The 16,284-nt window shown below is 38.3% G+C and overlaps 1 protein-coding gene across 1 annotated transcript in view; it reads left to right on the top strand.

Moving 5' to 3' along the window:
• Window positions 1–16,284, top strand: part of trappc9 (trafficking protein particle complex subunit 9) — a 156,591-nt gene that overhangs the window by 45,261 nt on the left and 95,046 nt on the right. Inside the window, exon 18 of the mRNA XM_072447757.1 lies at window positions 13,739–13,881. Within this exon, the coding sequence (XP_072303858.1) occupies window positions 13,739–13,881 (143 nt within the window). The remainder of the gene's footprint in view (window positions 1–13,738; window positions 13,882–16,284) is intronic.

Here is a 16,284-nt window from a genome sequence, read left to right as displayed (position 1 = left end):
GAGAGCATTAGCATGGATGAGAGCCCTGCCCTGGCTTGTGTTGGTGCGTTTTAAATTGCTGTCGCATGCGGTGCCTGGTGGGTGAAATTAGCAGAGAATCAAGCATTTCATCATGGTTTCTAGACTCCAATCCATGTGTAAAATCCAGTGAGCCGCGCCAAACATCCATATGCCACCACATTCTGCGTCCAGCCACAGCACCATTCCAGCCTGTAACCACCCGCATGCTATTTTTACTTTTTTCTACTGCCGAGCAACCAGCTTTCAACTCTCGTCTTTGAAGCCAACCCAACATGTCCGCGCTTGACTGTGCTAATAGGCGAGTGATAGGGGCGTGACACCTGCATAGGACAACAGGGTTACATAAAAGGACAGGCGTTTCATGTTCTCTTCACCCATGGGTCCTGTGCTGTACCTTTTGACAGATGCCAGTCCTCCTGCGCCTCTTGATCCTCTCCATCATGACTCACAGCCTATAATCAGATTCAGAAGCATAATGTAAGTGAATTAGTCAGCACTCGTCCCAATCTGATTATACACGATGAAATGCCTTTTTTATTGAGAGAATTCACAGCATTTATTTAAATCTATAGGAAAGGCGCACCTGCTATCCTTTTGCATGATGCCAGCTGCCCACATGAAAGTCATTTCTAAAACAAGAAAGCGTAAAGCTGGGGTACCTGACTTTTTTTTGTAAATTAGTAGATGTTGTGGTTTCCTCCAAAAAGTATTTTGTAAATGCAAGATTTTGGGGTAATGTGTAATAATCAAACTTTTATGTCTCGTCAAACGGGAAGTAAGAGCTGAAAGCTGCGCTCTGATTGGTTGCGCTTGGATGGTCCACCCCACCTAAAAATCAATGAGTAGTGGAGACTAGTTGGACCACAACAGTTTGACAATTAAATGTTTGCTTTATTTCATCAAAAAACACGCATCCTACTTTAATGAGTCAACTTTAGAAACTGGAGATGGAAATTAGATTTTGACTGTACTCGTCATTGCCAAATGTTATACACATCAGTCATAGGTCTGCTATGTGCAAACACCTAAATGTTTTTATTTTGCTACCTTATGTTGTGTTGCACATGTGTGTTGCACATGTCAGTCCTGGAAGGAATTATTTGAAGACCTTTATTCTGTTAAATGAATGTCGGAACTGTCAGAGAAATTAGTTTATTTTGCATAAATTGTTGCTGCATTTTGGATGAAATGTTATGACATTGATAAATGCCTTCCTTTTTTTAAAAAACTCTACTTAACTCTGCCATTTTTAACAGACTGCCACTTGAGTAAAGTGAAAAGTTCAAAAGTATTTACCACCTGAACTGTTTATTAATGTCTACGAGTCTATGTTAGTTTTCATTAATTGGTTTAAAGGGAAAAAATGCAGGGGCAGAATTCATCCAAGGGTTGGCTAACCTTATTTTGACCAACGAGCAGCTGAAATTAAAAATATGTTGTAGTCTCATGCAGCGGTTTCCCTGGTAACCCAGTGACGTGCCTGAGGATTTATAGACACTGAGCTTTAATTGGATCATAATTTTTAGTCGAGTTTAGCTACTGTCACTGTAAACAACTCTTTGTTCATCCACATCAAGAACTTTTTAGTATGCACTATTTTACTAGTACTGTATCTCTTACCATGTTACATTGTAGTTCGCATCATCTTAAGCTTGAGAGATGTTGTCTCCAACAGCTAAAACTGCCGGTGTTATCACGTTTTCATGTGCATAAATATTAAAGGTGGAATGGACGATTTTTTGGCCCAAATCTGTGTCACATTTCCTCGTGGCGTGGACTGCCGAGTAGTCCTGCCACGTATCAATCATAGAACGCTCACCTGCAGCCTCGTTCTGGCTCGTCCCCACGAGAGCAGCATGTTTCCCTGTGTCCAAGCGCATGGAGCTATCATAATATAGTTTCCTTAGTGTACAGGACAAAATTAAGACCGAGAAAGACAGTTCGAGCTGACTCAGAAGAGACGGAAATCCACTTCCACTTGAGTTCTCAAATCGGCAAAAAATTGTCCATTACGCCTTTAACAAAAGCAGAACAAGTATTATACAGCCACTTCAGACTGTTCAGTGCAACTTATTGGCTTTCCCAGTTACTGCTTTTGACTACAAAGTGTGATTGTGAACAAACTACTAAACTACCCTTGATACCATCTCTCAATTCTGAATTTGGACTATACATTTGACATTTTTTTGAATTTGCTGATTCAACAACCCGTGAGCTCCATTCTAAATTCTGCTCACATAAGCTGCATGCTCCTTTTGTTGCTTACAAAAGTGCCTGAGCCACCCCTCTCTGTCAGTCAGTGTATGAAAGCTATCTGATAAAGTGTTGTGATTGGGCCATCACAGGCGCGGCTGGGAGGAAATCTGTTCCAGCAGGAGGGGGTTGGTTGATCTGCCACAGCAAATAAAACCCTCTTAAGATCTGTCTGTGTCTTGGGCTGTGTGCAACGCTGTCTGTGGTGCTGAAGTGTAGCCCAGGAGATTGACTGACAGCCAGAGTACATTATGTGTGCGTGTGCGTGTGCGTGTGCGTGTGCGTGTGCGTGTGCGTGTGCGTGTGCGCGCGCAAAACCGAGGCTCTTTCTGGTTCTACCTCTGCACTGCTGTGCCAGAGCTGGAATGAACCTGTCACTGAGAGTTTTTGTGTTCCCGCCCCTTTTGCACATTGATTATTTTTATTTTTATTTTTAAAGCTTCAAGATGAGGTGGTTGTGATTTATTTAAATGTTTTCGTACACGTTTAAGTATTTCACTAATGATACAGTTAACTGGCTTGTGTGGACAATCCATTCACCCATATCTCTTGTTAAATAAAGACGAGCCAAATATCTCTGTGACACCAATACCATTATAACTATTTGTAAGCCTAAAATTAAAAGATAAATTGTAATCCATGTCCAGTACATTTATTTTGTGTCTGAACTTCTTCCTTTTTTCCCTAAACCTTTTCACTCTGACCACTCTAAACTAGCAGATACAGCCATGTTGTTGAGGTACTGTTTAAAAAGTCTCCCTTTCTAATTGCTACATCAGAGGCAAAGTCGAGCAGCAAGGAGGTGCAGAGCATGACATTCAAATCGTGTGTGGGCAGAAATGTCAGGAGCATCATTAAAGGGCTGGCTCGACGCTCCACCACATAGGATTTTTGTTTGGAATTTGGGACCCTGCTGACTCGCCATCCGCTTTTCCCTGTCTGTTTTCAGCTATTTTCATCCATGCAGCATTATTTTTTGGTCCAGCCAAGTTTTAGATGCACAAACTCTCCCCAACTGTCATAGCAACTCAACCCGATTCACGTATGCCTCGTCAATTTGAGATTATTGAATAGCCATCATCTGAAATAAAAAATATTCCAACGACCAGTAAAGCAAACTTGATCAGATCCTCTCCAGCATCACTTGTTTCTTGTACAAGAAACAAGCTTTCCCTCTAGTAGTATTCGTGTAGTTGATTTAAGTTTTGTTTCAATCCAAATGTATTTTAAAGATCAACGCAAATACAATATATATAATAGAATATAACATCTATATCCCTACATCGCTATATCTTTATATTATCTACGCACACACACCCGCACACACACACCAATTTGGTCCAACTTTGAATTGTCAAAATAATGCATTGTTCATATTGTTGCTCTATTATATATATCATATTGTTACACATTTAAGATTTTCCAACAGCAAGCAAACTGAAGGTTACAGCTTGACTTCCCCTATTAGGCCTCATAGTGTGCGGTGGAGGTGAGCCAGGAGCCCTCAGGTGCTTCACTGATTGGCCGGGTGATTGACAGCCACATACAATACATGTGAGGGGTGTCGGCGCATCACAAACGAACAGAGCCAATGTCCCGGAGTGGTTTGTGGGTTTCAGCGGGGCAGCCAGGGCCACAGGTGACTAAACGCCTCCCGTAGATCAGCGCTCGCTTCCCCAGCCCCTGGCATCTGCAGACTAAGCACTGGTCGGCTCTCATTTTGGGGACAATTAGACGGACAGACTGCCATTTCATCACACCATTTCATCACATCCTTACAGCGTTAGTCTCTCAAACTCAAACTGGAAGATGTGGTCAGCAAGAGAAGCGAACTAATCATCTTATTCTTTGTGAGGCGAGGTCAAGGAAAACTGTCTGTAACTGACACAGAAATGAAGACTGCAAGTGTCTGTACTGTAATAGCGCGCATTACACCTTTTCCAATTTGGCCAGAATGTAATGATGCTTCACACCGGTGCCGTTAACAATGGCTAAGATTGGAGTCCTTTGTGTGGTCCATCCTATCATCACCTGTGAGTGTTTAACAGAAACATTTTAGGAGAGCGGGCCAGAAAATCTGAAATTATCTATTGCTTTGCTCACCTCTTACGACTGGAATGTTATTTGGCACGAAGCGCTCTACTGAAGAGGGAAGAAAATTTGTCGTATTATATATTGGTTTGATAGAATAGTTTCTGTAACGACTCAGAATCTGTACTTCTATTCCACGTAACATAATTGTTTTTTTCTCAGCCCTTTACATAAGCAGTAACCAAAAAACGAAAATAGCTTTTTGTTATCTGAAACCAAACGGACATATTCCTTTTGGAACAATCAAGAAGATGGAAATTGTATGTTCATATTTACTGTCTTTCAGGTGGTTGCTTAAAGGCTTGGTAAGCAGGGCTGTTTCTAGTTTGGTGGGGTCCTTTGCAAAATAATTATATTCCTATTATAACATTCTTCCCTCATCAAACTGGAGTTGTATTTATCTTCATTCACGCTTGTTTGATGAATCCTGTTTAGTATGACCTCCCTCCTTTGAGCCTTAGAAAACACTTGGTTCCAAATGTCTTGGTTTTGAGGCCGTAAATCATTACCAGACAGCTTGTTTACATTAAAATGTTGGGGGCAAGATAGTTTTTGTTTATGTACCAGTAGATGGAGTGCTCACACAATTCCTGATAAGGGATCTCCTCACAGAGATTCATGCAGGCTTTCAGTAGATACATTATTTTAAGTTATTTTAAGAGATGCCGAAGCAGTTACTCAAAAGCATGGCAAAAGCAAAGGCCAATACAATGCAATCTGTAACCTGTCTCACGCCAGATTGATCTGTGTCTCACTCTGAACTGAGTTCTTCACATGAATCAATCTGGGAAGGCTCTCGCCAAAAGCCATCAGGATGTAAAAAAATACTTCACTCTGATTGGTCAAAGCTTCTCAACAGCGGAAGAAGCTGTTAAATCCAGTGTTCGGAAAAGCACAGTCCTCTTTTTCATCCATCTAACAAGATAGATACTCAAGAGTTTGTGAACTCACAACAATATCTACAATGGAGTGATTTCTTATTCCTTGTTGAGCCACAGATATGGACTGTGGTGGATGTTGCTTTGACACATTTTGAAAAATGCTAAGCCAAAATCAGAAAAATAATATGTAGCTTCATTGCTTGACACAGCTAATCACACATATTTTTGACTTATTCTCATATTCTTATTCTCAGATAATACAAACCTGGGAAACGGTATGGATTAATGAAATTTAGTGTGAACTTTATTTGATCAGAAACGAGTTTCAGTGTAATCACATTTTTTTTTTAATACTTCAATTGGATTATGAAATCAATATGAATGATTGATCAAAAGTAAACAGCCATATAAGAAAACAACTTTACTTTTTTGCATTATATGTTGAATTGAAGGAAATTTTGCATCTAATATTGTCAGAAATATTCTTTTGTTTTCATGATTCACAACGTCGATTTACTAAACTATCTTGACATCCCCACTCCTCATACGAGTGACTTGAACTGGTAACTCATTTTATTTTGATAAATTACAAAGAAGCATGGAATAAAGCAGGTATGTTGCTTTATATAAGGATTATAAAAACAATTAATCTGCGCGCAGAGTTAAAGGCCCTCGCCCCCCTTGTGACCGCGGGCTACAAGCCACTACAAAGGGCACACCTCTCATCCTGCTGTCTTTCTCGCCTACAGCAACCCTTTCCTCAAAGACTGCACCAACTTTATTCTACTTCATTCATGGCAATGAGAGATAACATTTTCACATTGTAGATAGAGTTATGTCCCCATTGGTTTTTAAGTTCAGGTGTGGTGAATAAGTGTGCCAAATAACTATGACAAAATAATGTTTTCCATCCATCCATCCATCCATTTTCTACTGCTTGTTCCCTTTCGGGGTCGCGGGTGACTGGAGCCTATCCCAGTGACTTTGGGCCTTAGGCGGGGTACATCCTGGACAGTGGCCAACTCGTCGCAGGGACACACAGAGACATAGACATTACAGACAAACATTCACTCTCACATTCATTCACTAGGGCCAATTTAGAGTCACCAATTTAACCTTTAACACATGCATGTCTTTGGACGGTGGGAGGAGCTGGAGAACCCGGAGAGAACCCACGGTAACACGGGGAGAACATGCAGACTCCACTCAGAGAGATCATGTGATGTTGGTCTGGTCCGGGAATCGAACCCATGAGGAGGCAAGAGCGCTAACCACCTTTGCCACCATGCACCCTAAATAATAATTGTTTTAATAAATAAATGTTTTCATCCCACTAAAACAAGTTTATTAAACAAAAAAACATTTAATTCTATGGTCATATTTGTCAGGTTGTCACAGTTTAGGGCGGGTCATAATATATATTTTTTACTTGTCCTGAGGTATATTTTTACCAAGTTTCCTTTGTCTATGATGAAAACGGCCTGTCATTGCCGTAAAGTATTTTGAATTTTGAGGTGGCGCTAGCGAGTCATTTTGCGACATAAACTAAAATTTCTCCGATCTTGAATTTTGGGTCAAAATAAATAGATACATACAAGTCTTTAAAGTTCAGGGGGTCAAAATTCGGGTGGTTTGTAGGAGAATAAAATAATATGAATAACTGAACCCTTTTTAAGACTCTCCTATAAGGACTGGAGCTAGAGTCACGTGACTTTGTTACAAATTAATTTGTAATTTGTATTTTTAGTTCAGTTGTCTGCAACAAATATATTGTCTCATGATTTTTTTAAAATAACATTTTAGGAGGGCGCTAGAGAGCAAATTTATTAGATAGCCACATCATTTGCATAATTGCATTCAGCTTGGTAATCTTCACAAATGCATTAAGATTTTCCAATTAAAACATATTTAAGAAATGTTGTTAAATATTCACCATGACCACACCTGAAGGTGTATCGGATTGAAATGGATAACATTTCATTGCTCATGGGTTTTGAGTCTTGTGGTCAAATTTAAGTATTTTCAATGAAAACTAGAACGTAGGAGGTGCACGTTTGTCAGCGCCCTGATCCAATATGGCCGAGTTCCCGTATGATTCTCACCCTCATAATATTTTCACATGAACTATTTTTTGGATTGAGCGTCATATTTTTACTATGACTTTTTTGGCGTCAGGCTCCCATGTGAATTAGGTGGTGCTACTGAGCCGTCTTTAAAATGTTCAATAATCAAGGTTTTCACTCAAAATTAGATCTCACTGAGTTCTAATTTTCAATATCAATCACAGGCATATTTGTTCTTATTTACTACTTGATTTTTTTCGGATGCAATTTTAATAAGGCTCATGTTAGGACGATTCTCATCCTTCCTTTATTATGGCCCTCAGCCCCTGTGTTCTTTGATGCTATGATATTCATATTTTAAACCACAAGTGGAGTTCAAATGTTTTTTTCTCATTGCTGTTATTAGTATTCTAACTCTGGTCGCTTACCCAAATCCTTCTTTTCTTCAGGCTGTCAGACTCAGGTAATGTGTGTTTGAAAATAGTGTCCTTGAAAAGAGATCTTTAGATTTTCAGTGCAAAAACAGAAAAATGGGTCCAATATGAGATAGAGACACTAGTAAGCAAGGTCAGACAAAAGTTTTATGAACCCTGAACATGACAGCCCTTTGCCGCATCATACTTCATGTCTCTGTCAATAATAAGACTTCTGTATGAAGGACTCACTGTTTCACACGCACATTCTACAAGGAGGCATATCAGCAGTACTGTATTATCACAATGATTATCTGAATTGGAAGTAGGGCCTGACAGATGACTGTTTTGACGATTTTGGAGTCTCGCATTTCCATTTGGCGGCATTGGCTCCATTTGCCTTTCACATGGCCGCGGTCCTCAGTGCTGTTTCCATGATGAATTGGCCGTTTCAAGGTGCAACAGAGAAGTGAGCAGCGTGTTTTAAACGTACAAATGTGACTGGGAAGCAGAATTGTTGTGTGGGGGAGCGTGGAGGACCACAAGTGTGGGACGAGGTGTCCGTGGTGGCAGGGCGTGGTCGCGGTGGCTGGGGAGGGCGGCGCGCGGAGCTAGTTGCAGTGGTTAGAGTGGCAGCTCGGGACACCCTGCTCTTTCACACAATCAAACTCTTTCCCTGTCGTACTCGTGAGTTTAAAACACGCCGCTCTCTCTGTTGTGCTGTAGTTGCTGCAGGTCTGAGCAGGACAAGCTTGGTGTGAAACAAAAGTTCCTTGCGATCATTGAGGCAATAAATAATAATAGAAGCTTTTTTGTAATCGAATTACTCGATTCACTCGAGTAATCGTTGCAACCCTCATCGGCGTTAATGTTGCCGATTTGTGCTATGTTTTGGAATAGTGGGCTTAAGTGCCCCCATTCAGCCACAAACACTTTTTACCAACTTCAGCTCCGTCAATATGCCATACCTCATTTTAAAGCCCGGAGTGCGTCAAAAAATTTCACAACCTCAAAAAGAAAAGACGTGATATAAAAACTTGCGCAGCACACCTGTACGCGCTTCTCTCTTCATAAATCCCAATCCACCTTACTTCTGTGCTGAGCCAATTCCTCATAAGTTTCCACCCTGAGCGGAATATTCCATAATGGCTGTGCAATTCACAGAATTAACATTAATTAATTCATTTTCTACCACTTGTACCCGTTAGGGGTCGCGGGTGACTGGAGCCTATACCAGTGACTTTGGGCCTTAGGTGGGGTTCACGTGTGAACAAATGCATACGCACATTTTTGGCGTCATCTTATGCGTAACAGGCTTTATAAATGAGGCCCCGGATTGTTGCGCTTAATACGGCTTTAGCAGTTTTAACAAAACTAATCGGTCAAAGTTCATGATTTACAAGAGAATAGCAGTATAATGACAGTCTGACATGATTTAATTTAATAAAATAGCAAAAGAGTACCTTCGGGTAAAGAGTCTGAGGTACCCACACTTTTTGGCTTGCAAGCTATTTCTTAGATTCAGCAAAGCCCGAAGATATACCTATGGTATACCTAATATTACTATATTATAATTTAGTAATGTTTTTATTGTCAGTGTTTACCAAGGTTTTATTATTATTGATAACTCATAGAAACAGGCAAACAAAAAAACACCATATAGGCCTAATAATTGAAATATATACAGTATAAATATGCAATATAAAACAAGAGAGACCATGATTATTTTGTGGCGGCAGCCTGCCACAGTGTTGAGGGTTTGAATCCCAACTCTGACAATTTATTGTATGTCCTCCTTTCTCTCTCATTCTCTAATAAAGCCTACGGACCAAAAAACAAACAAAAAAAGACCAAAAGCAAAGTCCACTTTCCTTCCTTCGTGTCATCAACAATCTGCTTTGTGAGGGACTAAATGAGCGTGGACACGTAGGATTACGCTATGGCATTACCTGTCTCCTCCTTCTGCTCCTTACCCTGACTCCCTCCCTCTCTTTCCTCTCCTCCTTTTTTTTAGCTTGTGCGTTCCACGGCTCTGCTTTTGGCTCACGCTGTGCGCTCCGGCTCAAAGATAAGCAGCCAAAAATGACTGTAGCTTGTGGTTCATTCGCACTGATGTAGACTTTTGTGTTTAACGTTCAACACGTTTAGTGAAAGTCACTTGTAACGCCAGACAATAAAGTTCATAAAAGCAGACAGGGCTTTGGGATCGACCCCCACTGCCTCATAGATCGACATTATGGGCCCTTTCGTCCGGCAAGGCCCTCTTCAGGACATTTCATAGTTTATGTTTAATTTTTATTAAAGTGTATTTCTGTTATGAAGAGCTATTTTTTTTGGGTCAAATTATAAAAAAAAAAAAGAAAAAAAAAAAGAACAAATATTACCTAAGTGAAGTATGTATACATAAGAAGTACTTGTGCGTATTCTGTATGCATGTGGCACTGTTGTACTGTAGCTGCGGTGAGCTACTGCTCACACTCGGCTCAATTCAGCCCAGTCTATTTTTAGCCCATCGTGATTGAAACAGGGTGCTAAGGGTGCTCTGAGCGGAAAGCAGGCAAGGGAGGAGGGCTGGAATCAGGTACACAGTTTGTCGCCAAGACAATGGCCATGTCTCCGGAGCATCATGTTGAAGTGGAGGACAGATAGGCGCTTGACCACAGCAGTGCGCCCTAAGGAGAGTGGAGTGCTTCAAATAACAGCTTAGTTGATTGTGCAGACTGTGAATGTACACATTGCATTTTGTCTCTTACTACAGTGAAAAAGTGGCTTTAAACTTGGATTCAATATTAGATACAAGTCACAGAGTGTACTAAGATTCTACATTGGAGTGAAGATATTATCTTAAATATCTGTGTTTGGCTGAGTTATCACCTTCTTCCTTTTCAAACAAGGCTATGTAAAAACAAAAACCCTCAATCAAGAACTTGCGGCAGTCATTTAAATGAGATTGATGATATCAGCTTACAGTTGTCTTTGTTTTGTTGCCAGTGCTGTGTGAGGCTCTAGTTCATTTGGGTCCAAGGCAGATTGGCTCCACTTGATTGAGACAGATATTGCTGTAACTTGAAACAATTCCTGTACTGTACTGCAATTTACTTCAATTTGTATCTGCACAAAAAGAAGTATACACAGCAAAGAAAATGTACAGTATTGTATCATACTCATTGTCCGTCTTTGTATGTAGTCCATGGTCCAAACACAACTAGGGGTGCGCCAAAATATGGTATGTGTGTGTGTGTGTATATATATATATATATATATATATATATATATATATATATATATATATATATATATATATATATATATATATATATATATATATATATATATATATATATATATTAATATATATATTAATATATATATTAATATATATATATATTAATATATATATATATTAATATATATATATATATTAATATATTAATATATATATATATATATATATTAATATATATATATATATATATATATATATATTAATATATATATATATATATATATATATATATTAATATATTTATATATATATATATATATATATATATTAATATATATATATATATATATATACATATTAATATATATATATATATATATATATATATATATATATATATATTAAAATATATATATATAAGATAAGATATTCCTTTATTGTCCCACATGGGAAAATTTCATTGGTGCAACGCAGGTAGATACAGAGGTAGATACAGAAGAACAGATCACTTATAGGAAGTCTGAAAAACACTTTCAGTAGAAGATCTCCTATAAATAAATAAAAACTCCCATAGACAAATAAATAAATAAATAAATAAATACCATTGCATGTGATCACGACAGTAATTGCACATGAATATGTGTCACGACAGCACATAGATTGCACATGAATTTCACAGTAATTGCACGTGAATTGCACATGAATTCCAACAGCAATTGCACGTGAATTGCACATGAATATGAATATATACATTAATATATATATATATATATATATATATATATTAATATATATATATATATATATATATTAATATATATATTAATATATATATATATAATCGCAATATTTATTCCGGCGATCGATTCTCGATGCATTCTCATCAAGAATCGATCTTTTAACGTTGTAAAAAGCCGCTATAAATGGCTCTTTTCACCGTTCCTTTGTTGAGACACTTCTTTGGAGTTAGCTAAGATAAGATATTCCTTTATTGTCCCACATGGGGAAATTTCATTGATGCAACGCAGGTAGATACAGAGGTAGATACAGAGGTAGATACAGAGGAAAAGAACAGATCACTTATAGGAAGTTTGAAAAACACTCTCAGTAGAAGATCTCCTATAAACAAAAACTCCCACAGACAAAACCTCCCATTACCCAACAAGGGATGGAGGGGAAAAATAATACGCGAGACGCACCAACAACATTTAAGTCCAAATTATGGACTCACTTTGGCTTCTATTTCAGCACAGATGGGACAAAGCTCGAAAAGGGCTATGCAATATGCAATAACTGCGTTTCAAAAGTTTGGTACACGGAAAACACGACCAACAAGCACACAGCCCACTCTCGCGGCATCAGGTGTTTGAGAAAGGCTCAAAGCCGATATAGCCCGGCGTAAACTCCTCTTTCCAGGCAAAGCTGCCACCTTCTCCGCAAGGGCAAAATCATTCACAAATAGGATCGCTATTTATGTGTAGAACTCAAATGAAGAGTTGCTGTTTAATTGAGGGTAGTTTAATAAAGTTTAAACTTAGATGTCTCCGTCAGTTATATCTAATCGTTTTTTTTGTGTGAGTTTTTTTTTTCTAATTCTTTGTGTTTTCACATTCACAGCATTTCAATGTAAACATAATTTGCCAAACTTTTTGATTCCAGGGCAGGGTTATCTTCTGAACACCAAGCTTGTCATCTTCTGTGACAAGCATAAAACTAACTGACAGCACGGATCTATTTTTGTTTGTTTTGGGGCACTTTTGGAGCACTTTTGGAGCTTTACTTCAGAGATGGACAGTCAAGAAGCAATCAGGACAATTGTTATGTCAAATTGATATGGAACAAAACAGGTGATGATGTCACTTGTAGACACTGGACAATCGTCATGCTACTTGAAATCCGATTGCTTTTTATAATGTTTTATCATTGTACCGTAGTTGATTTAGATGTATTTATTATTTTGTCTATTTAGTTCACATGTTTCAAGACATTTTAAAATGAATTAATTCTGGGTTTTTTAAATTTAACAAGACTAGATGCACCAGAAGTGGATTATTTATTTAAAAGAAATTGTTGCATCCTTTTAATCTCCTTCCCCTTTCTTCCATTATTTGTTTTTGTAAAAGGCTCAACATTTAGCCTGCAACATATAAAACCACTTCACCCGTGAGATAAATGGTGAGCATAATCGACGCATTAAGCCAAATTTCTTCTACAAAGACTTCAGGTTTGCTTCTATCAGCTATTTCTGATGAATTATGCTGCATACAGAAAAAAACGTCGGACCTTGGATGCTCCTTTTACCTCGCCTCGGCGCGTCGCCTGAGTCAGCTTGTGCGCTCCTCGCCATAAACTGCCACTTTTCATTTCCACATCCTCTCCCACTTGGCCGCCGGTCCTGCGCTAGCCCTCTTTCACCAGAAAATCTCCCATTAATTCTGTCTGGCCATTCACTTCTGGACTCGGGCCCACTCACCCCGCCCACTTCAAACCTGATTGCAAAGAAGTAGATTCCGAATTGCATTTCTTGTAACCACCAGTCATCTTTGACAGAATCCCTCTTCCATTACATTAAGCAACACAATAGAACCTCAGTGTATTTATGCTGACTTCTGACATTGATCTCAAGTGTGTGTGTGTGTGTGTTTTTTTTGCTGATGCAGTAATGGTTCAAAGCCATTTCGACAGAGCCCTCTGATCCCAATCACACTTAGGCTAGTCCTCATATTCTCTCTGCTTGGATGACCGGTATAGTATTCACCTAAACTTTGTCATTTGTGTGTTCCTTTGCAGACTTTGGAAGCTGTGTTGACCTTCAAGTACTCTGGAGGAGCAGGCAAAGTGGAGGGCTACTACCGTGAACTGTCCTTGGGAGTCCATGTCGACGTGGAGCCTTCTGTGTTCTTCACGCGAGTCAGTACTCTCCCGGCAACCAGGTAACGCTTCATCAAACATCGCACTGTTGTAAATCCATGCAGGTTAGCACAAAGGCATTGGTGCTTTAACAGGCTTTTAGATAGGATTTAAAAACACCCCGTCCAAATAATTTTGTCCCAAAAAGAACTTTTTTAACATTTTTAAAAGTTTTAACGTGCGCCGTTTACAAGCGCCGTAATCTATGCCAGACGGCACTCTGCGTTCTCTTAATTTACGCCATACGCCGCTCCTACTGTGGCGGAGTGTGATCATATTGTCGCCGTGGGCGGCGCGAGCAGAAAAGTTACACTACGGCGCTCGCACGGACGGTGATCTGGTGAACAGGTGCCAAATAAACATTTGGGACCAGAATGAAAGTCGTCAACGTTGTGCAAATCCAGCGTGGACCGTGGCGGACTATCGCCAAACGCTTCCCGGCCCGATTTAATGATAATATTCCCTTTTCTAAAAAATATTAATAAAAATTACCCCGTCCTTGCACTCGAAAATGCCCGTCTATGTCAAAATACCCCGTCCAAAATACGGGAAGACGGGCCTCTAGCTAAAAGCATATGCTTTAATATAAATGATATTTGAATTTCTAACACTTAAATATTTTTTACAAATATTTTGTCATTAGAAGTCAAACCAAACAATTTGCTGTAATCCACAGAAAAAGCAAATCAATCCTTTATTTAAAGTCCATTCATTCATTCATTCATTTTCTACCACTTATTCCCTTTTCGGGGTCACGGGTGACTGGAGCCTATCCCAGTGACTTTGGGCCTTAGGCCGAAATTGGTGCTGCGTTGCACCAATGAAATTTCCCCATGTGGGACAATAAAGGAATATCTTATCTTATCTTAGGTGGGGTACACCCTGGACAGTGGTCAACTTGTCGCAGGGACAACATAGAGACATAGACATAGACACACAGATAACCAGTCACTCTCACTTCACTCTCACCTTCATTCACTAGGGCCAATTTAGTGGCCCTAGTGAATGTGATGTGATGTCATGTGATGTTGGTCTGGTCCGGGAATCGAACCCACGATGCTTTTTTCAGGGACTTAATTTTTGAACTATAACTATCATTTTACATTTTGTTCAATCAAAGAGAATACTACTTTGAGTAAAGTAATGATGATAAAACACAATTAAGTATTACTCTTCTGACAGTAATGAAACGTTCCCACCTCAAGTTTACATCTTCAAAGTAACTAAAGTTACTAGGTGTGAATTTCATATTTTGTAATCTGGTTGGAGTGTCAAAGACTGTGAAAATATTTATATATATATATATATATATATATATATATATATATATATATATATATATATATATATATATATATATATATATATATATATATATATATATATATATATATATATATATATATATATATATATAATAATGTGAAGGAAACCAGAAGTAGATGTATACAGTGTAATATTTTAAATAATATATATATATATATATATATATATATATATATATATATATATATATATATATATATATATATATATATATATATATATATATATATTATTTAAAATATTACACTGTATACATCTACTTCTGGTTTCCTTCACATTAAATACTTCAAATATTGAAACTTAAATGGAGTTTTCTGAGCATTTAACCTTGCTAAACCATAACTAACTAATTGTTCCCTCATCAAAAACATATCTAGAATTGCATTTAGTTTCATTCTCGCTAGTTTGACGAATCCTACTTAGAAAGCCCTCTCCCCTCACAAAAAATACTCCATTCTGAATCACCTTGATAACTTGATATCCTGATCTGAGATGTGGCTCCAAGAATCTTCTCTGATCATCTGTGCATTTCTGCCGTCAAATCACAAACATTGCTAATGAAGCTGGTGCCCACTTCCTGGTTTAAACATGCAGTTGCAAACAGTGTTGATTTAAAATGTGTGCAAGTCCCTCTGCAGCCAGTAGATGGAGCTCTGTTACTCTGTGGCAAGGCTGTGGCAATGTTATTGTTTTTTGTAAAAAAAAATATTTTAAACATGAAATGAAAAATAAATATTTAAACATGAAATACCTAAAGGTAAAGGTATTCAAGAGCCAAAAACAACACACATGATGCATAATATTTGTCCTTTAAAATCCATCCATTCAATAAATGTCCTCGGCTTTCACAGTTGCATCAATCATGCTAATGGTACTGCCCTGTTCAAACTCCACTGACTTGCTTGACTAAAAATATTATTTTAATTTAATTCATTTTGAAGTTACCCCCTTTTTGCGTTTCTATTAAACATTAAACATTAGATTTATGTTATGTTTTGTATTTTTTCCCCCACTCCTTGTCAGAAAGTCATAGAATCTTTGCATGGCCACAGTCAACTCTCAGGGGAAAAAAACAGTGGGGAGACAAATTGTGTCTCAGT

Source organism: Eucyclogobius newberryi, unplaced genomic scaffold, assembly GCF_026437365.1.
Source record: "Eucyclogobius newberryi isolate DKJ021-1_F unplaced genomic scaffold, fEucNew1.0.hap1 SCAF_16, whole genome shotgun sequence".
Lineage (NCBI taxonomy): Eukaryota > Metazoa > Chordata > Actinopteri > Gobiiformes > Gobiidae > Eucyclogobius > Eucyclogobius newberryi.
The sequence above is the reverse complement of the archived record's forward strand: the minus strand, read 5'-3'. Positions and strand labels throughout refer to the sequence as shown.